Consider the following 21,082-nt stretch of genomic DNA (forward strand, 5'->3'; position numbering starts at 1 on the left):
AGGTTTAGTTAAAAAACATCAAGGTTTGACTTGAAAATACTAGAAAATTTGAACAAAACAACAACAAAAGACGCAACAAAAGTACTTGGTTATGGTTAGTAAAAAACATCATAGTTAGTTGGCTTCCATAAGTGTTAAAGCATCAACACTTATGGATGGCATCGCCTTGGCACGAGTGAAAAGACGCAAGAATAAAATGTTCCTGAATGTCGTGCATGTGTTAGCATTTTGCTAATGCTAGCAGAAATCTCTAAAGGGAAAGTTCCCACAAAACTGCAGGTAATGTAATCTATAAAAAATACCAAACTAGACTTATTTCATGATAAGGGCACATTAAATCCTTGATTATGACTTTTACCTGCTTTGACTGAACACCTGATATAACAACTCATAATCAGAAATGATTGTTTCTCTGTAAATTGAGCATCAAGCCACATTTATAATGCAGCGTATCGTGTCATAGGGCTTCAAATAAATCAAATATGTGACCTTTACACTGAAATGGCAGAGCGCTGATGATTATTTCTGCTCAATTTGAGGCTAAATGTTTAGAAAACACCGACAGACGGACGGACGGACGGACGCCTCACAGCCAGTCTGAGCCTCACGCAACCAGACGGGAGAAACGTGAGCCGTCTCAGGAGGGAAGAGGGAACAGAAGGAGGTAAACATTTACCACAACGGATTCACAAAACAAGAGCACAGTTACAGATTTGATTCTCACACCAGAGAGCGAGAATGTTTACACTGTTGTCTCTTTATCGTGAACAAGAAAACAGTTACAAAAAAAACTATTTTTCATCTCAGATTTTAATCATTTTTTAACTCTCTGCTTGACTCTGAGGCATCATTTTATCATTTTCATTATTTTAGTATGAAGTCATTGTAATCCAGTTTGCAGATTTTATTAAGAAAATGGATTATATTTAAGATTTTGTTTATGCAAAGTGTGCGAAAAGAGATTCCTGGCATAACTTTATACTTCCAGGGTGCATAAAAAAACTCAAAGTTTAGAGACCGAAAGAATTTCAGATTTTGCCAAAACATGTCACAAAAGTGAGTTCATTTCCCTGTTTGAACTGTCGCTAAAATAAGTATTTGAAACACTCGTATGGAGTTACTCCAAAGGAAGCCAAAAGTGAACTGTTGCAGTTTCAAACTTTAGTTTAGTTTAGAGTAAAAACTGAAAGCCTGACTCTGCATCGATGCCTCTGACTCCACATATTCATTCATGTTTTGGCTGTCACACAGTTTGACGGGAGGGAAAGAACTTCAAGAAAATCCTAAAAAAGTCGAACTTTTAAATGGAGGTTTGGCACAAAAGTGGACGAGGATTGAAGAATCTCAAGATATCAAACTCTATAGATGGTTTCTCATCAGCTAATGATGATATTGGTCGGAGTGAGTTACTCCTCTCAGCCTTGAAAAGATTAAAAGGCATCAAAGAAAATCAAAAAGATGAGGTAATATGTCGGCCTGCACATATTTGTACCACATTTTACTTTTAGAGATATTCGATAATGAAGCTTTCATGACAGCTTACAGCTTCCGTAGAGAAAGAACAGTTTGTAAAGCGAGCGTCCTCCATCTGAGAGGATCTTTACTTCTATTCTACATCATGAGGTGGAGATTTAACTCTTTATGGTGCCGGGGAAGAACAAGCTTGAACTCAAAATAGTCAGATTCATCCTCCTGTTTTGTTGGAGTCTCAGGAAAGAATTGATTTGCAGATTCTCAGGCGAAAAGTAGGAAACATTTAGTTGTAAAGTGAAAGTTTTTACAGTTGTTTCAACAGTTTTTAAGTGATTATATTTGAACTTGTAGGTAAAACATGCTTCACATTGAGATAAAGTCATTCAAATGCAACTGTTTTATGTATCTTAGACATTTAAAAACATTTAATTTAGCATAAATTCTTCATCTTTGTACCTGCAAATCACCAAATCAATTCTTAATTTTGATAGAAGTGCAGTAAGACTTCACCGTCTAATTCAAAGAGGATCCATGCAGGAACAAGTTCAGTTTCTTGATTGACTATAAACCCAAACAGCCTCCTTTGAGTGAGACTATAACCTGGTTTTGTTAAGGACGAGATCTCTGCAGATGAACGTGAACAGAAACAGCAACAGACCAGTCCTCTCTTCATCTCAGCATCCATCCAATCCATCTCTTGCAGCTCTTAATGTCGATAACATTTCTAACATTTATAATGTTTCTCTGCTCTGGTTCGCCGACGCCAACGTGCTCTGTGTTTCTGCGGAGGGAGGCGTGAGGGTCGTCTTCATGAAAGTTTGAATTTTATCGAGGCAAGTGCTGCCAAGCAGATTGGACGCACGCCGAGAGAGGATGCTAATGATTCAGGGTTAGAAAATAAAACAAATGTGAGCAGAAATACTTTGACATGTCAGATCTGGACATCTTTCCCCTCCTGCAGATATCAGACTGTGATATTAACAAGCCGGGGTTTTGATTTGAGCAGAGAGGTGAAGCCTTGAGTGGGTCAGCTCAGAAACAGCTGCTTTAGATTCACATGCTGACAGGCTGGAGCGGTAGAGCCCCTCTGATGGGAACACTGTGGCGGTGCACGGATCAGACCTTTTTAGATTTGATGCAGAGCTATGAATATTTAAAAGTGAAATAAATAAAAGGGCACAGAGGCCGCTTTCAAAAGACGTGTTTGGGAAAATTTAAGGAAGCGGTGAGAATGAACAACAGGTCGACTCAGACAACAAGTTCACTGCACGTGTTTCTGTTCTGTTCATGTTCGTCTGCAGTCTGTTGAATGAGAGAATCTGCAGAAATATCATCCATGAAGTAGGTTACAGGCTCACTCATGGGAGGTTATTTTGGTTTATAATGAAGCAAGAAACTGAATGTTTTCCAGCATGGATGCTCTTTAATTTAATGAGACTGCTCTTCTATCAAGATGGAGCATTGATTTGGTGATTTGCAGGTCCAAAGATAAAACATTTGGGCCAAAAATATGTCTTTTTGAATGTCTAAGATACATAAAAGTGTTGCATTAAAATGACTGTATCTCAATGTGAAGCATGTCCTACCTACAAGTTCACATATAATCACTGAAAAACTGTTGAAACAACTGGAAAACTGGAGAAAACACATCCAAGTTTTCACCTGCAAATCAGCAAATCAATGCTTTCGAACAAGCTGGTTCTTTTCCCAGAATCATAAAGAGTTAAATCTCCACTTTTATGATGTTAAATTATATTTTTGTCTGGTGTGAAAGAGTCTTGTAATGGGGGATTGTAGTGAAGAAGTTCAATTTTTTTGCCCAAAAGTGGAAGTTTGACTTTCATTAACCAACTCTGAAGTTTGACTTCACTTCTGTCTCTCAAATGTGGATTAAATAAGGTTTTTAATACATTTAGGATTCAGACAACAGCATTGCAATGTTTATATTTCAGCGTCCTACCTCAAGGTTGAAATATAGTCACTGAAATGATGTTTTTAACCATGAAAACTTTCACCTTTTTAACTAAATTTAGATTAGTTTTATCCTGCAAGTCACCTAAGCATGCTTTCTAGACAGATCTGATAGAGAGTGCTGCCTTCTCTGCATCATAAACAGATCAATGCTTCATCACAGATGCTCATTCAGAAATGAAGCTTTTCAAATTCACTTTCTCTGATGGGAAATTCTGCAAAGCTCCTCATAGCAGGGAGGTCCCTCAAGGCTCCAGGGGTCCTTGAGGGACTTCCAGGGTGTCCTGGGAAACTTGAGGAACACATTCACTGCTGCCTTCAAGTCAGTGGAAACTGTTTCAAATGGAAGAGATAAAAGACTCCCCTGTAAGATCTGGACACATTCCTGCAAAGAAAGTGTCCAATATGGAACTAAATGTCTTTAAATGTTGGTGTGAGGCTGCACGGAGGTCCCTGGTAACCCCTGACCTATATAACAACTATTATATAAAGTATAAACACCCACCGTGTAGAGATCCGGAGAGGATCCCGAGCAGAGCACCGACAGACATCCACCATGCATGCTCCATGGTCGCAGCCCCCCCAAAAAAAGGGCTTTAAATCCACAAAAAAAAAAAAAAAAAAAAAAAAAACGCAAGATGTGCTCCGTGCTTATCTCTCAGGCTCGCAGTCAAAGCAGTTCTCACGATGCATTATGTGCAAGAAGAGGGAAAAAAAAAGAACCAGCTGGAGGGGGGGAGACGGAGCGCACCGGGTCCGACTCCTGAGCTCTGCGCACCGGGTAAGAATGCGGCGCAGTCCCGCTGGAAAACCCTGGAGCAGAAGAAGTGTCCTCCTCCTCCTCCTCCTCCTTCTCTCTCTGTTCTCTCTCTCCTTCCGTCCTCTGGCTCTAAACTCTGCCAGTGGACTAAATACTGAGTGAATATCCAGATGCAAGGTGCTCAGAGGTCTCTCTCCCCTCTCTCTCCCTCTTTCTGCCCTAAAACACCACTTTGTGCTCCTGCTGGATGCTTTGGAGTCACTTCTTGGAGGCGCAAAAACACTCTCCCTCCTCCTCTTCCTCTCCTTCCTCCTCCTCTCCTTCCTCTTCCTCTCCTTCCTCTTTTTCTTCTTTTTTTTCTTCCCCTCCTCTCTCCAGGAAGGAGGACGTCCCACCTCCACCTCCACCTCTCCTCCACCTCCACCTCCCTCCCAGATACCAACATTAAAATCATTTCACAAGAATAATAAATGTGTTTTCCACCTCAGTGTCACTTTATTCTAATGTGTTGTCTTTATTTTATTCCTTTATTATATATTTAGAAACATTTAATGTGTCCAAAACTACAAAATAATGAATATACATTAATATTTAAAGCAGAGAAAAGCAGCAAATACTCACATTTAAGACGCTGAAAGGATCAAACTTGTTATAAAATATTTATTTAAATTACTTTACTAATATTTTTTTGTCCATCGCCAACCAGAACAGAAACTTAAAATCTTAAAATGGTTTTAATTTAATCATCACAGACAAGTTTAGATTTACTTAACTCTAACATTTTGTCTTTATTTTATTCCTTTATTACATATTTAGAAACATTTAATGTGTCCAAAACTACAAAATATTGAATTTATATTCATATTTAAAGCAGAGAAAAGCAGCAAATACTGTCTGAGACGATTAATATGTTATAAAAATATTAATTTAATTTTACTTATAGTGTCAACGATTGTTTCTGTCCATCTCCGACAAGTACAGAAATTTAAAATCTTAAAATTGTTTTAATTTAATCATCACAGACAAGTTTAGATTTACTTAACTCTAACATTTTGTCTTTATTGTATTCCTTATTATATTATTTAGAAACATCTGTGCTTGTTCTTTTATTCAACCAACAGTCCAAAACTACAAAGAATATTGAATTTATATTAATATTTAAAGCAGAGAAAAGCAGCAAATACTCACATTTGAGACGCTGAAACATGCAAATGTTAACTTAAAAACTGAAACCATTAATATGTTATAAAAATAATAATTTAATTGACTAATAGTTTTAGAAATTGTTTCTCTCCATCGTCGACCAGAACAGAAACCACTATTTTCTTTAGAAAAATGATTTTGTTTTAATCAACATATACATGAACTTTGACCTCAGCATGTAAAACTTCCTAAACATTTAGCAGCAGTAATGCTGTCTTTATGGGGGTCAAAGGTCAAACGTGTCATTTCAAGAAAATGAACTACGGATACCAACATGTTTTAAGTAAACCTTTGCTTAGAACATGACCAAAAATATTAATTTAATCGACTTATATACTCTTTTAAATGAACACTAATTGATTCTGTCCATCACCCACCAGAAGAGAAACTTAAAATCTTAATATTGTTTTATTTGAATCATCACATTCAGGAAGTTTGTACTTTACTCCAATATTTTATCTTTATTATATTACCTTAATATGTACTCACTGTCTGTAAATAATACTTTTTATACCTTAATATAGATTTAGAATCATCTAGTGTGTCTGTAAATAATACTTATTTATGCAGATTTTGTATGGTGTGTTTATGGTGCCTTTAACTATTTTTCTCTCTCTCTTTATTTATATAATATTCTTATCCTGTTAAATTAAATAAGTTTGGCATTTATTCTGAAAATTTTAAATTTTGTTCATCACCATAATGTTTATTATGATATTCATATAATGTTATTAGAGCAACAAAAATCCAATTCCGTATACTTTAGATGTGATATACTGTCTTTAATGATAATATATGTATATTTTGTAGGAACTTTATCGTAGTTTAAGGTCACTATACGCTTGAAAAATAAAATAAGCCGTGAAAAGAACACTTGTTATAGATAATACCCATGTAAAGGTTTAAACACCGTAGAAAAGAAAGTGAACAAGTTCAGGAGAATCTGATTCATTATTGAACTGATGAAGGGCTTTTTTATTACTTCTTGAGTCATTAAAATATTCAAACTTGTGTCTGATGTGCTCAATTCTGACTTTATTCTACTTTCTGTATGATTTAATGTCACTTGAATCACTTAAACATGTTTTATTAATGATTTTAAAGCAACTTAAACAAACTTTATTGGTATTTTAATCCTCTTTACATCACTATCACGCCCCTGGTGGCAGTTTATGGTTACTTTATGTTACTTTAATGGTTATTTTTATGAACATCTGTTTTCACACAATAAACTGCAAACATTTAACTGAGATCTCCGGTGCAGTGTATTTCATTAATAATCACATAGAGACGTGTAGCATGATTTCTGATGGAGCTACAGTATCTTTCACAGTAGCTGAAGGGTGTTTAATAACTGCAGAGTATTATGGGATGTCTGCAGTGTGTCTGGGAGTGTACCGTTTAATGAGAGGGAGTGCAGGACTGAGATTCCTCAGTGTCACATGACAGAAACCTGATCTCCACTCGGCCCTTTTGTCCTCGGCCAAAAACTCACAGACAGTTCTGCCTTTGAACAAATTTTTCATTCTTTGTTTCTTTATTTCTTCCTGCTGGTTCAAAGCTGCTGTTTGAAACCCTGAAACCATTTAGAACCCAGATGTGGGTGAACCTTGACCTCCAGTCTGGGAACCCAGACGAGTCCACGTGACCAGAATTCAGTCCGAATAAATCAACGTTTTCTCATTTTGATGCTGATAATAGACTTTATTCCGACGTTGAGGTCAAACTTGATACATGATGGCGTCTTTAAATGTCTTGATTTTTTCAACCAAGAGTCCAAAACTCCATAATATTCAGTTTTAAATGATAAAAGGCAGAGAAAAGCAGCAAATAATCACATTTAAGATGCTGAAACAAGCAAATGTTTGCCTGAAAAATGACTCAAACAATTAATCTCTTATGAAAATAATAATTTCATTGACTAAAATCGTCCATCTCCCACGCTTTATTTTCTTAAAATTGTATTATTATGTAAACATCCTAAACATTTAGGAGCTGTGGGCTGTAAAGCAAATTCCCTCTGTCTTAACGGGGGTCAAAGGTCAATTATCATTTCAACAAAGTGACCTCCCGATACCCGACTCCAGTGGTGTCCTAATGAACCCTGGTTATTAAGATTTGTTCATATCATGTATGACAGAATATGGAAATATAAAAATAATATATATGTCTCTATTGCATTTTTATATATTATTAATATAATTGACGTGTTGAAGGTTTTTTTCAGGAGAGAATTCAACTGATTCTTTATTACAGAAAAGCTGCAAATCCTCTGGAGACTCTTTGAAGTCCAAGGTTGCCAGTTTGGAAATACAATACAAGTAAAGCCAAGTCATATTAAGAGAAAAGGGAGGAAACATCAGGAGGAGCAACAGAGGAAAAATAAATAACAATGATGAAACTATATTAAGGAAAAACAGATTGACATTATAGACAGATCTCAAACAGAATACATGAATGGGAATGACTTAAACTGACATTAACAACTCTTCTAAAGCTCCTGCATGTCAAAAGGTCCGTTTAATCATTTCTACTATTCTCTCTTTTCTTTACTGATCCTCTGACAGTCTCTGACAGCAGCAGGCTGATCTCCCCACAGGGACCAATAAAGACCAGATTATCTCAAACCTTCACTGAATATCAACCTGCACACACACACACAGTCTGAAAAGACTTTGTCTGGACTCTCGCTGAGGTTTAGGGCATCAAACATCAGGAGTTTTCCTTCACAAAGACACCTGATGATGTGTGGAGAACTGAAATGATGCTTGTTTGGGGGTTTAAAGAGCAAATCTTGACCGTATAAGGGCACGGAGACAGAAACAAAATGATTAAACTCATATAAAAAGAAATGCTTTCAGTTGAAGCTTCAATCAGCTGGTTTAACTCCAGACTTTTAATCCTAAATATGAATTAATAAATATGTCATTCAAGAAAAAAATCTTAACTTTTAGTGTTTGAGGGAGTTAAGACATCACAAAGGCAAACTACACTTTCTGCTGCATCAACATAGATCTTGAAAGTTTCAAACACATAATGTATAAGGGTGAAAGATACATTATGAAAGAGTACATCCCTAATATACAAATTAATAGCAATGTTTACTTGAAAAAAGTTGTAGTTTAGTGTCGAAAGAAGTCAGGAGTATAGTATGCCATAAAACAGTTGTAGTATGTTGTAAAAGTATAGTATGTAAATAAAAAACGTAAAAAAACATGTATACAATCACCTCCCACCCACACCAAACAATCCTTGGGACTACATTGAAAATAATAATAAAAACTAAAAAAAATAGTAATAAAATAAAAGATATAAAATAATAATAAAAAAGTAAAAATACAAATAATAATAATAAACCAAATAAAATAAAGGTAACTTCCAGGGCAAAATAGTATTATTGTAAAAAATTCAAAAATGATAGATAAGAGCTACTATTATTCTTATTCCAATTTCTGTGACTATTACTGCTGCTAATACCATAATAGTTCTTACATTACTGATGTTATTATTGGTAGTAATCAGTAGTATTTATTAGTAGTAATCAGTCGTCATGTATTACTAAACAGAGATGCAAAAAGTCATCACAGGGACAACAAACAAGTGGTAAAAAGAGTGACAAGGACTAAAAAAAAGTGATAAGAATACATTCATATACAAATATATAATAATAATGTGTTTTAAAAGGAAATCAAACTTCTACTTTGGCAACATTGCTCATATTTCTGATGTTTTTAGCTGCAACAGGTTGCAGGAATCCTTCAATTCATTTCTAGTGTCAGCAGGTCTGGCTGCGTCAACACCGCCTCCTGGTGTCCAGACGGCGGTACTACATCTACCACTTATATTCATTTTCCTTGAAATTCCCTCAAACTTGTGTCTAAGAATAGCTGAGAATCTTCATTTATAATTTGTATAATACTTAAAATATCAGTGTAGCCAGATCCTTTCTTGCCACTGTGCAGAATCACTGTGGTGAAATAGAATGTGGCCAATTATTATTATTTATTTACCTTTATTTAACCAGAAAAGTCTAACGGAGTAGCCTTTAAAGTAGCCTGCCATTTATTGACTGTAAAAAATAATGTATTTTTAAAATATTTTAAAATACGGACTTTTGTGTAACTAATCCAGTAGGTGTGTTAATTTTGCTTATATTTTTATTACATTTTTACAACCTCAGAGCAGAGAAAATCTGGCACATTCCCCGTGATCTTTGGCGCCCGGACTCCGAGTTGTGAACCACTACTGAACGAGAAAAACACAAACTGTTGACATAAAGTTGGAAGATTTCTATTGTCTAAAATATCACAGTTTGGACTCATCTGTGAAAAGTATTCATCCAATGTAAGGGATTCATGATTTATCACCAAACTTCACATGAATGAATCACTTTTCTTTTCAGATCACTTTATATTTTCCCTTTAAATCAAAATGTAGAGAAAACAATTCATATTTTATAAAGATAAAAGCAGGTTTTATATTGTTTCATAGCTTTTTAGATTGAAAAAGATAAAAGTCCAGATTAAAATACAAGTCAAAATGTGCAGATTTCTGAGTTAATGTTTGGTTATTAAAGTAAAATAGATGGAGAGAAATTAAAAAAATAAATAAATTCTGAAAGGCTATGGGAGTAAAAAGCTTGGTTTTAAATACTTAAATAAATAATTCAGGTAATACACAAACCTTCTCTGACCTCTTTTTAGACCTCCAGTATCGTCTGATTTATGTTGCCGTCGTTTCCTTTGTGTGATTATTAATAAAAGTCACTTTTCTCTCCTGGTCACCTTCTGATGTTTTGTCCTTTTTCTCTCCTGGGACCTTTTTTGATTTGTTTCATTTTTAAACAATAGATACCAGAACTCAGGAGCCAAACTGAGAACAAATACTTTATTCAACACAGTGAGTATATATATATTTACAATCTGAGGACAATCAGAGTCATTCTTCCTTCTCCTCTGCTGGTTTCGGTAGAACGTCTTCGCTCTTGAACCACAGAGCTTCACTGGTTTGACTGGCGATGATCGCCCGCTCGATGAAGGGTCCTGAGGAAGAGGAGGAGGAGGAACTGTGTTATTATAAAGAGATTTAATATGTGGGGGGGGATAAGAGGAGTAAAGTCAAAAGTAAACTTTATACAACACTTTTCAAAAGACGGTTAAAGACCAAACAACGTGATTAAAAACACATAAATCAGACTGAAATGAAAACAAAATGAAACATGACACTGAAATGAATCCTTTCTGCTTGTTGTTAAATCACCCTGCAGGACTTGTGACATCACAAACAGTTGGGAGCCAATCACGGTCCAGTATGCAAACACATTCTCACTACCAGCTCTTAAAATACAGACGATGATCTATTTTCACCCTCGTGTCAGTTTAGGACTCGTCAGGGACGGTGTGTCAGTTTCTGCACATTACATAAATAGGATCTTTTCAAAATAAACTTCCATGTTCACAAGAAACGTACGGTTTCTGCTCGTTACATGCATACAGTCTCCTTTCAAAATAAACTTCTTTGTTAAAAGGAAACATGCGGTTTGTTACGTAGGCGGCGTTCCTTAAGTACAGAAGTTATGTAACAAAACTATGTTTAAATAAGTCAACGTGGACTTGATTTCACACGGGTCTTCTGGGTGAAAGTCCTGTGTTTGCATGACCCATCTGCCCGACACCGACTCTCTCGCTCTTTAAACTACGTCAGTTCCTCCAACTGTCTAATAAAGATTTAGATTTTCCGAGCATTTATATACATCCCTAAACATATAGGATGAATGAAATGAGTGTTTCTGTGGCAACCTTCAGAGAGAAACCTCCGTCACATGTGAGCTGACTGAACGACATCTACCTTCATATATTAAACCGCTATAATCCTGTTAAACCTTTCCACAGCGGCTCTATAGAAGCGCTCCTGTATAAATATGCTTTGAGACGTTATATATAACATTTAATACACATCACGCTGCGCGTCAGATGTTTGCATGAGATGATGTTAAACAGCTGCCTTCCATCTCCCTCCCACTCATCATGTCTCTTATTTAAAAACATGCAGGAACCTCCTGCAGTCTTTTATTCTCCCACGTGTTTACCTTTAACTTATTTCAGCCTCTCTTCCCCTGTTGTCTCCTGCATTCAGTTCTTTATTCATCAGCACATGGTTGTGCTTTTTGTCATGAATAATTCCCATAACCCCCCTGGGCTTTTCCTTTTTCTCTTCCCCCTCCTCATCACCCACACGGTGCATTTAAGCGCTCTCTCCTCCCTTTTAAGCGTTTCTCTGTGAGGTTTCCTCTTGTTTTCTGCCCACGCTGCAGCCATTAGCTTCTGCCCAAATGACTCTTTAAAACGCATTAAAGGACATAAACACAGAACCTCGGCTACTCAAACAGTAAGTATTCACGTCTTGATCCTTGACTACACGGCGCAGAGGAAATTAAATTCTGCCCCGGAGTCCCTGAGCACCTCTTGTCGGAGGTTTGAACTGCTGCGTAATGTTTGCTGGCATGAACTCAAAGAGGACTCTCTGCTGACAAGAGCTTCAGGAAAAGCCCAGGTGGCTGGATGAGAAGATGAGAATCACGGAGCCGGAACGAGTCACTGACTGACACGTTTCAGGAGAGGGTTCAGCAGAGCAGCAACGTTCTCCAGGGTGAGCGCCGAGGAGTCCCACAGGGTTCAACCAGCCGGAAAGTGCACAAACTCAAAGTTTACAGAGAGCTGCTGCTGGGTTTCTTTCCTTGTTTTGGTCTCATTGGATTTGTTTGTTTGGTAACTCGCATCTCAAAAACCTCACAATCTTTGAGGTGAAAGTTGGAGGGAAGAGTTTGGCCCTGAGACGAGAAACAAGCCACTCGTGTTTGGATCCAGAAAGTTCTGAAGGACTTTTTAAAGCTTTATTTATACTCCTGTTCGCACAAAAGGAATTAGGAATTACTGTTCATTTCTGCAGGCTTTGAGGCTAAGCATGTGCTATGCTTATAAAGTGCTAATATGTATAATAAAGATTAACAGTAAGTAATGACTGTTACATCATAGGATCCGATACTGAGATGATTTGGAAGATGTATGGAATCATTTCCATTTGAAAATCTGTATCTGCCAAAAATAAGCCCCAGTATTTATAAGATTTCAAATGAATAAATATTTTATCAACAGTGCATCTGATCCGTTTGCTGCATTGCTCTCTGAAACGACAGAGGGCGTTCAAACAAAACGTTCTGTGAGGAAGCAAGAAGACGACGATAAACTAATCTCCTAAATGACTAAGAGGGATTGTAAGTAACTATTAACTCACATCTCATATTCACTGACTACTTTTAATGCCTTTTGCAAAAGCCCTTTGAAGAAACAAGTTCATTATTAGATGCATTATAAAGAAATCAAGGTTGAATAAACTGTAAACAATCTGATTTTGCTGCAAAATATTTACTCACGTATACATTTTGAGTAAAAATAAGATTTGGTTGGTTGGTAAAATGCATCAGTTCCGACGCAACTCTGCAGGAACTTCTATACAGACACAACTCCAAACACTAGAGAACACGGAGAGCTTTCCCCTCGAATGTTGACGACCTTTATTAATATTATATAAAGGTCCCGCACTGCAGCTTCATCATTGTGAGAACTCATGGAATGCTGCACTTGAATAACGGCTCTTTAATCAAAGATTTAAAAGAGACTTGGGGCACGTAGACAACATTACAGGGATAAGGTTATTGCTTTGGACTCGTTTGTTTATGCTGCATCATTTTACTTAATTTAACTTGGTGCTCATGCGTTTGCACGGAAGGTTGGGTCTCAATCTGGGAGCCGTTTTGGCAAAAAGTTGTTTTGGAAATTTGACTGAACGACCTGAACGAGGAGGTTTTGTTCAAACAGACTGCAGTAGGATCCACGTGTGGTCAGAGCCCACCCTGCACCCCCACAGGAGGAGAACGGGAGTAATAAAGCTCGTTATTCAGGCCGGCTGAGGAGACAAACGCCTGAGTGGCAACACGCTCCTCAAGAGAGAGATCCAAGATGAATGGGATCCTAAAGAGCTGTTGATACGAGAGGTTCCAGGTCACAAAGGGCCACCGCGTCCTCCAATCAGCATTTGTGAAAGCGCTGCAGTTTACTTCGGCGCCGTTAATGACATTTTATTTAGCGGGCTCAGAATCAATTAAAGCGCAGATCATTTAAAAGCCTCTGCCTCTAATGGGGGTCCATTAGCTGATGATCACACTCTGCATCTTATTATGGAGCGGAGAGGAAGAGAACGTACGGAAGATCACAAAAGGGAATAAAGTCCAGCGTTCTGAAAGCAGCTCATACTGAGAGGAGTTTCCATCAGTGTTTAAAGGACCGTAACAAAGTTCTGTTTCTGGTTTCCTTCACTACAAATCATGGATACTTTATACGTTTTGCTGACCGTCTTTGAACGCATGCTATAAAAGTTATGCAGCCATTAGCTTCCATTCATTCCTGTACATTATGGAAATCAATTAGCAAAACGTTTGCATTTTTTCTGCTGTGTGGTATTGCAGTCTAAATGCAGATTGATTTGAAACCTCATTGCATTAATGTTATTTTGGTAACAATAAAAATAAGTTAGATGTGATGAAATGCACATTTTTTTTATGTGATTTTATCAATTTGGATTTGCAAAGTGATGAGAAAGGTGTCTGGACTACTCGCTCTAATTTTGGGGTAAAAAAAAAAAAAAAAAATAAAGCAATCCTATTAAAAATACACAGAACGCTGTGCTGGCACGTTGTCTCCCTGCTGCCTCCACCAGGCTCACTACAGAGCTGTAATCGGATCCAAGGACGGAGGGGGAAAAAAAAAAAAGCTTTCTGTCTCCCAACAACCATTCTGGTGAATGAAAATCAATCAACAATCTGCTATTTAATACTGAAGAGTTGTCAAAACAGAGAGGGAGAGTTTATCAGCTGCTGACAGAGGGAAAGTGTTGGTTTTATGAACGTACCCATGTCGGCCGGTCGGTGGGAGCAAACATCCAGCAGGATCGTTCGCAGGTTGGCAAAGATTTGTTCTTTGGTCATGTCGAGCTGTGCAGAGGAGAGGAAAGAGCGTTACTACTGCAGCTAAACAACATGGATTTATACAACAATATGTTGCTTTTCCTTGTTTTCATTTTTACATTTTATATTCATGTAATCAGCTGTTTGTAGTTTTTTTTTTTTTTTTTTTACACAATGAATACAGTCAAAATGTGGTGCCTTCAAATTGATCTAGTGAGTTTATATTTTCAAGTATAGTATTATATTATAAGACCTAGGAACAAAAATGTTTCTTTCTAAAAATGGTGAATTATTTTGTGATTTCTGCATTTAAACGTCATAAAGATGGTGCAAAACATAAAAATACCAAGAAAATGAGTGCAACACTTCACTGAAGCTATTTAAAAAGACATTATCATCTTTGGCAATTCAAAATGTATCCTGGTGGAAGCTCAAATGTAGGAGCACACACACGCACACGCACACAAGGGGACAAAAATAATCAGATTTAAAATAGTTTTTCGTGCCTAAATACTCTCAAACATCCTCCTCAGGGTGAACACATTTTATGAGTTTATTAGTTATATAGAATACAAACTAAAACTTATCTAATCAGGACTTCTTTCTACACTTTGACAACCTTAACTTGCACTATTTACACAGTAACTCTTCCTCTCCTCTGGACCCTGAGAGCCTCCTCTCAGTGTCTCCCTCACATTTCTCTATCAGCTCCAATAATCAATCACTCTGGGTGCTTCTCTCTGCAGCAGCGTGCTGAGACGTACCATCGCTATCTGCGTCCTGACGTAGCAGTCGTTCTCCACCCGGATCTCGAATCCTGTTTTAAACAACTCCAACATCTTGGGAATGTGGATGCTGACGGCGCCTGAGAGACGACAGAGAGGAGACGTGAAGGCGTTTACACTTTGGACACGTGGTTGTTTTTAAATCCTAAAATCGTCTGCAGGTTCAGCTTCACTACAGTCTGTTCAGACCTTCAGCCTTGACCTTACCTCTCTTGCTCTTTGGAAACTTCTTCCTCAGTTTGTTCTTCAGAGGAACGAGCTTCGGCAGGATGTCCGGCACCGCGACGTAGAAGTCGGCTGAGATCTCGTCGTCTAAGATCTGAAAAAAATGAATCAAATGTGATTCGATTAAAAGACTCCTGCAGGGAGACGTGCAAATGAGCTGCACATAATGAAAGAAGTATACAGGTGCTGAGAGATTTACAGTTTGAATCTGATACGTGTGCGTGTGTGAATCCCGTTTGATTTTCTGACAACATTTTAAATCATTGTTTATGTTTTAGCAGCCGAGTAATAAATGAACATGACAAACAGCAGCTATCCGGCTCCATTTTAAATATTTTAGCTGCAAAAACTGTTATTTACAGTCTAATATATATAAATATTAAATTACTATCAGCTGATACTACGTAGTAAACTGTATATAAAAGTACCATTGGCTAAAACTAACTGATACAAAAGCACTTTAACACCCTCTGAAATCTCTTAACTCTGTGATGAAAATGTGACATAAGCACCCAAATCTAAATATATTCATATTCTTTTCTTCCTTGTTTGTATCTCTACGATGTGTTCATGTGCTTTGTGTTTTCCCTTTGCTGTTGAATACAGTGACTAATTGACTGATTCAAGTCCTGTCTGAAACAAACAAAAGGAGGAAAAACTAGGTTTCACCTGCTTAAAAAACTACAACCATGCTGCCTGACACCGTTTACACCGCCCATAAAGCAGAAGCAGCAGCTGCAGCTCTCCGTCAGTGTCAACACACGCTCTGAATGCAGACAATGTTTAGATCAAGGCCCTAAAGACTGACCATGTGACCGCGGCAGTTTTACAGATCAGAGGTTTGAGCGTGTTTGACTGTAGAATTTGAAAAAGAGCATCAACTCTAAGAAGATCTCTCTCTGCAGACTAAATAACAATATTTAATATTTTCTCACAAAATATCAACTGTTTGCAAAGTAGCATTTTAAAAATAATAAAACTAATATTCAAATCAAAGTCTGTGCTCCAGCTGTTATGCATTACATCTAACAAAAGTCTTTAAATGTATAAAAGAAAAAGTCTTTAAATGTATAAAAGAAAAACTTTAAGGTCTTAATTTGTTTGCTTAACTTTGATTGGACCTTGTAACAAGCTCATACTGTTACAATAAAGTTCCGGAGAAGATGATAAAACATAATAATGTCATAATAAGTGTATATAAAAATGTAAATGCATCTTTATTCAACCAACTCACCGCCTGTATGAGCTCTGCTCCTCCAGCATACGCGGCTCCGTTCTGCTTGGCTACCTGAGCTTGATTAGCATCCTGCAGAGAGAAACATGTTAAACCTGATCCGGGTTTGTCAAAGTCTCATTCATTACGGTCGTTAACATGAAACATCTAATTTACGACCCACAACCTGAGCTGCCAGATGGGAATATTAATCAAATCCTGCTTGTTGGTTGCCTGTGATCAAAACATCTGAGACCCATTCGTTACAGACCAACGGGGGCGACAAATAAATAGATGCTGCACATCTGAATCACGTTCAGACAATATTAAAGCAATTCATCAACAGCAAGGCAATCAATTGGATGTGAAATTAAGATTCAGGGAGAAAAGTTAGAGTTCTTACCTCGGTGAAAACTAAGACTGTGTTGGTCTCCGTCTTGAAGGGGTGGGGCAGGTGAACGGTGCTGACGAAGGCGTCCACCTTTTTCTGTGAAGAGGAAGAAAAACAAATCAATTATTACAGTTTTTAAAAGTTTAAACGGAGGGATGTCAATCATCGGAGTAAGCTCAGATAATTAAGAATCAAAACTATTCTGCCACCACTTTAATTGTTCATTTCCCCGGAGAGGTCTTAACTCGTTAAGCAGAGGAACATTGGTTCTGCAGAGACAGACCGATGAGACATCCAGTAAGCTCTGCAGTCCTGTGATGTGGAAACAAACTCAGGAGTTATTTTATTCCCTCTGCGTCTCACTGCAGAGTAAACCAAAAACTGCTCGAGACATATGCAGTAAATATCTCTCAGATTTGTAGAAGCCAAATAAGTTTGCCAAGTCAGACTGCTAACATGAGTCTGGAGCAGATACTCAGGCAGCTGATCAACGTTGTCGGGACGACCTGATCTATTCTGAGCGTCCAGAGAGATGGTTACAATAAAACAGCTGTTGATTTCTGGGATACAACAGTAACTAAAAAACAAGCTTCCCCACAGATATACAGACTTAACGGGTGCATACAGATGACGTCAGAGGGTCCGAGGGTCGTTTAAATGCACGTTATACCAAAACACTGCAAGTAGAGAGTCCGCTTTTGGTTTTCTCTGCTCAGATTCAGAGGAATACAGATTTGACAATTTAGCTACATAACTAAAAAGTTCAAGTTCTTTGTTGTCATGTGCACGACGGAAAATCTTAGATATCAGACTCCCTTAAACTGTGCTTAAGGATAAATATAAAAAAAGATATGTCTAAAAGAAAAACAAGCAAGTGGAACAAATTCTAACTTGAATCTAATATATAAAATAGTGAAGCAGCTAAAATATAAGATTATAACACATACTTACATATTAGAGTCATTTGAATATTTGTTTAAAGTGTATTAACGTAACCTTAGCCTTATGATTTGGCCTAGTTGGTGTTTCTCTTATTTTTTTCACCCCATTTATATCAATGAGTGTATGTTAAATAATAAAAAACACCTCACTGTTTGATGCAACAGTTCAACAGCAGCACAGACTACATCCTCCAAGGTAACCACAAGGTTATAGCAACACCTCTTAAACATTATGAAGGAGGATTTATTGCAGGACTGTTGGATCGGACAGCATTAGTTTTTAGGTAGGTGTACAATTAACTGGGAAAAGATAAGACAAGGACACGTTGCGACTGCTAAGATGCAATCAAGTAGCAAACGTGGGTTTTCATATCATCGTTTTCACACGACATTGATGTGGAGGTTCTAGTTCTCTAAACTAGAGTGGCTCTAGGTGTAAACGTAGCAAAAGATATGCGTTTTAATACAAAAACGTAGTAGTGTGGATGCAGCCGAAAAGCAAAGGTTGTTGTATTAAAAGTATATCGATCACTGAAGGTTTTGACCATGTAACTGCAGCTCAGCCTGTTTGAGTCTGGACATTTGTTGCGTGTCATCCTTTATTCCTTCTATGAAACGAAGCCAAAATGCCTCCAAAAAAACACTTTGTCACAAAGACTTCCAGGTTGCAGAGAACACAGCTGCAGTGTCGTTTCCGATACCTTTTTCTCCAGCTTCATGTCCAGCTTCAGATCGATGTAAACAGGCTGCTTGAGTGGAGTGAAGTCCAGCGTCTGAAACTTCTTCAGCATGTCGATGGCGTCCGCAGGGCCGTAGACGGTCCGGGGGTAGTACCTCATGACGTACACGTCGTCCACGGGCTTCCACGCCGTCCTGCCGTAGGGCTTATGTCTGTCTTTGTCGTCGATGACCTTCTTTTCTTTCTTCACCTCCTTCTCTTTGTCCTCTTTCTTGTCTTTCCTTAGCGGCCTGAAAAATGAGGGAGATGTTAAACTGAGAAGATATTTGGGTCCAGCTTTTATATCAACATGTTTTTGTTTTAAAGACAACAACAAACTGGTTCTACTGGACAGAAATTCCTCTCTGGACGAAGATCTTTTTAAAAGCTTGTTTTATTAAAAAGCTACAGGTCTGTAAAGTCACCTGACAGCTGCTAAAGTCCTGACGGGGAGATTCCTCGGTGCAGCCTGTGAAACGCCGGTGTAGGCGGGACCGCCGGCTCTCAGCAGCTGCCTCTGACATCCTGCTAAAACTGGAAAAGAGAAAAAAAGCTGCTAAGAAATGAAAACAAACAGACAGGTGACGATCTCCATTAAACACACACGAAACTCTGAAGCTGTTCCAGAACTGCATTTGTGCCGTTTTCTGTGATATAATTCTGCCAGGCGTGCCATGAACTATCCGTTTAATCCCATCAGAGGATGGCAACCTTAACAAACGGAGCTGTAAACCTCATAAGATTAAATCTGCTTGCGTGTTGGATATGAGTCAAATCAAGAAGAGATTATTTTTATAAATATTGTTATAAAAAACAGAAAAGTAAATTAAAAAAACGTGTAAAATTTGGCAAGGGTTTATGTCATATGCAGAGTTTATGCATCAGAAGGCATCTCTGCCGAACTGAAGCAGACTGAATCCACTATTTGTGCTGTTTGCATGAAATCTGAATAGGTGGTAACTCTTGTTTGTGTGTGAAAACCTGCCTGTACCAATATAATGTTATCAAGACGACTGATTTGCAAGACAATATGTGCTTTCCAATTCAAAACACTTGTGTGAACGTGTTCTCTGACACACGTTCACACAACACCAGTGCTGCTTTTAAGTCTCACATCAAAAGAACTTCTGCTAAACCTCAATCTTAATTGTTTTGTTAATTATAAGTAATAAATCCAGTTTGCCTGCAAGGAAAACTGTCATGTGATGTTGGCGTGGTTTTAAATCAGTCTGTTTCACTGACTGCAGGATGCAAAGCAAATTAATTACAACACTTTTTATTTGGTTGAAGTGTTGTTGAAGGTGTTTTCCCCCAAACTGCGTTCAGAAATCTGACAATTTAATATGAAACATCTTATAAACAAATACACATGTTAAAAATTGCATTTTTTACAGCCCAGATTGAACCATTAATGTCCACTCTTTAATTCGGCACACTTATGATAGATTATGCATCAAGGCTTCTGTCTTTAAATCCTCCTTCTGTCTGCACATCACGACCTGTTAGGCTCAAGGACGCTCAGATAAAAACATTAATTATAGTGTTTCAAAGCTGCTTCATTACCAACATCAATGCCGAATTAAAGGAAAAATAGTAACAATTAAGATTTAACCTTAAGTTATGTTGCCCCATGTGTGGAACTCATAAATACTCTAATAATAATAAGATAATACAGTTTATCAATCTGCACATAACAGGCTGAATGGATGTTTGTCCTTCTATCAGAAACCAGAATTCAGAATAAAATACTTAAATAATTATGATGCACTCATAAACATGAGTCACTGTCAATCAAACTCGACTATATTTCACAAAAACAACTGACCTTTCCACATGGTAGGCGTGCAGGCGGCCATGTCTGGCGGTGAGGCTGGTCCGTGCGGAAACAAAGACCCGCGATGAAAGGTTCCACCTGGGAGGGAAAACGCATTATATGCATCTTAATATTATATTAAACTGATATTTCAATTTAGTTTCTTAATAATTTGTAACAGTAAAAAAAATTCAATATTCACAATAATATTCCTTAAAATATCTCCATTTAAAAACTGTGATGTGTATATATTATATTAAACTGATATTTCAATTTAGTTTCTTAATATTAAAAGTTATATAAAAAAAAATAAAAAAAAGTTATATTCTTATATATATATAATATATATATAATTCTATATATTATAAAAAATCTTAATTGCATTATATGCATCTTAATGTTATATTAAACTGATATTTCAATTTAGTTTCTTAATATTAAAAGTTAAATTAAATATTAAAATAAATTTGTCACAGGAAAAAAAAATAACAATAATATTCACAATAATATTCCATTTAAAAAAGTCATTCTATAGGTACCTTGACTTTTAGTAAATAGTTAAAATCT

At 37.2% G+C, this 21,082-nt stretch overlaps 2 protein-coding genes across 2 annotated transcripts in view; both read right to left on the minus strand.

Moving 5' to 3' along the window:
- Positions 1–4,015, minus strand: part of fras1 (Fraser extracellular matrix complex subunit 1) — a 262,161-nt gene extending 258,146 nt beyond the window's left edge. Inside the window, exon 1 of the mRNA XM_054610644.1 lies at positions 3,950–4,015. Coding sequence (XP_054466619.1) covers positions 3,950–4,013 — 64 coding nt within the window. The 5' untranslated portion in view covers positions 4,014–4,015. The remainder of the gene's footprint in view (positions 1–3,949) is intronic.
- Positions 4,016–10,302: 6,287 nt separating this feature from the next.
- On the minus strand, positions 10,303–20,604 carry mrpl1 (mitochondrial ribosomal protein L1). The gene is made up of 9 exons (XM_054611206.1): positions 20,528–20,604; positions 19,128–19,236; positions 18,686–18,953; positions 17,056–17,139; positions 16,674–16,745; positions 15,422–15,533; positions 15,194–15,294; positions 14,375–14,456; positions 10,303–10,449 (listed from the first exon to the last, which is right to left on the minus strand). Exons 1-9 carry the CDS (start codon positions 20,556–20,558, stop codon positions 10,346–10,348), a joined length of 963 nt encoding a protein of 320 aa, XP_054467181.1. The 5' UTR covers positions 20,559–20,604; the 3' UTR covers positions 10,303–10,345.
- Positions 20,605–21,082: the final 478 nt, after the last annotated feature.

Source organism: Anoplopoma fimbria, chromosome 13, assembly GCF_027596085.1.
Source record: "Anoplopoma fimbria isolate UVic2021 breed Golden Eagle Sablefish chromosome 13, Afim_UVic_2022, whole genome shotgun sequence".
Taxonomy (NCBI): Eukaryota; Metazoa; Chordata; class Actinopteri; order Perciformes; family Anoplopomatidae; genus Anoplopoma; species Anoplopoma fimbria.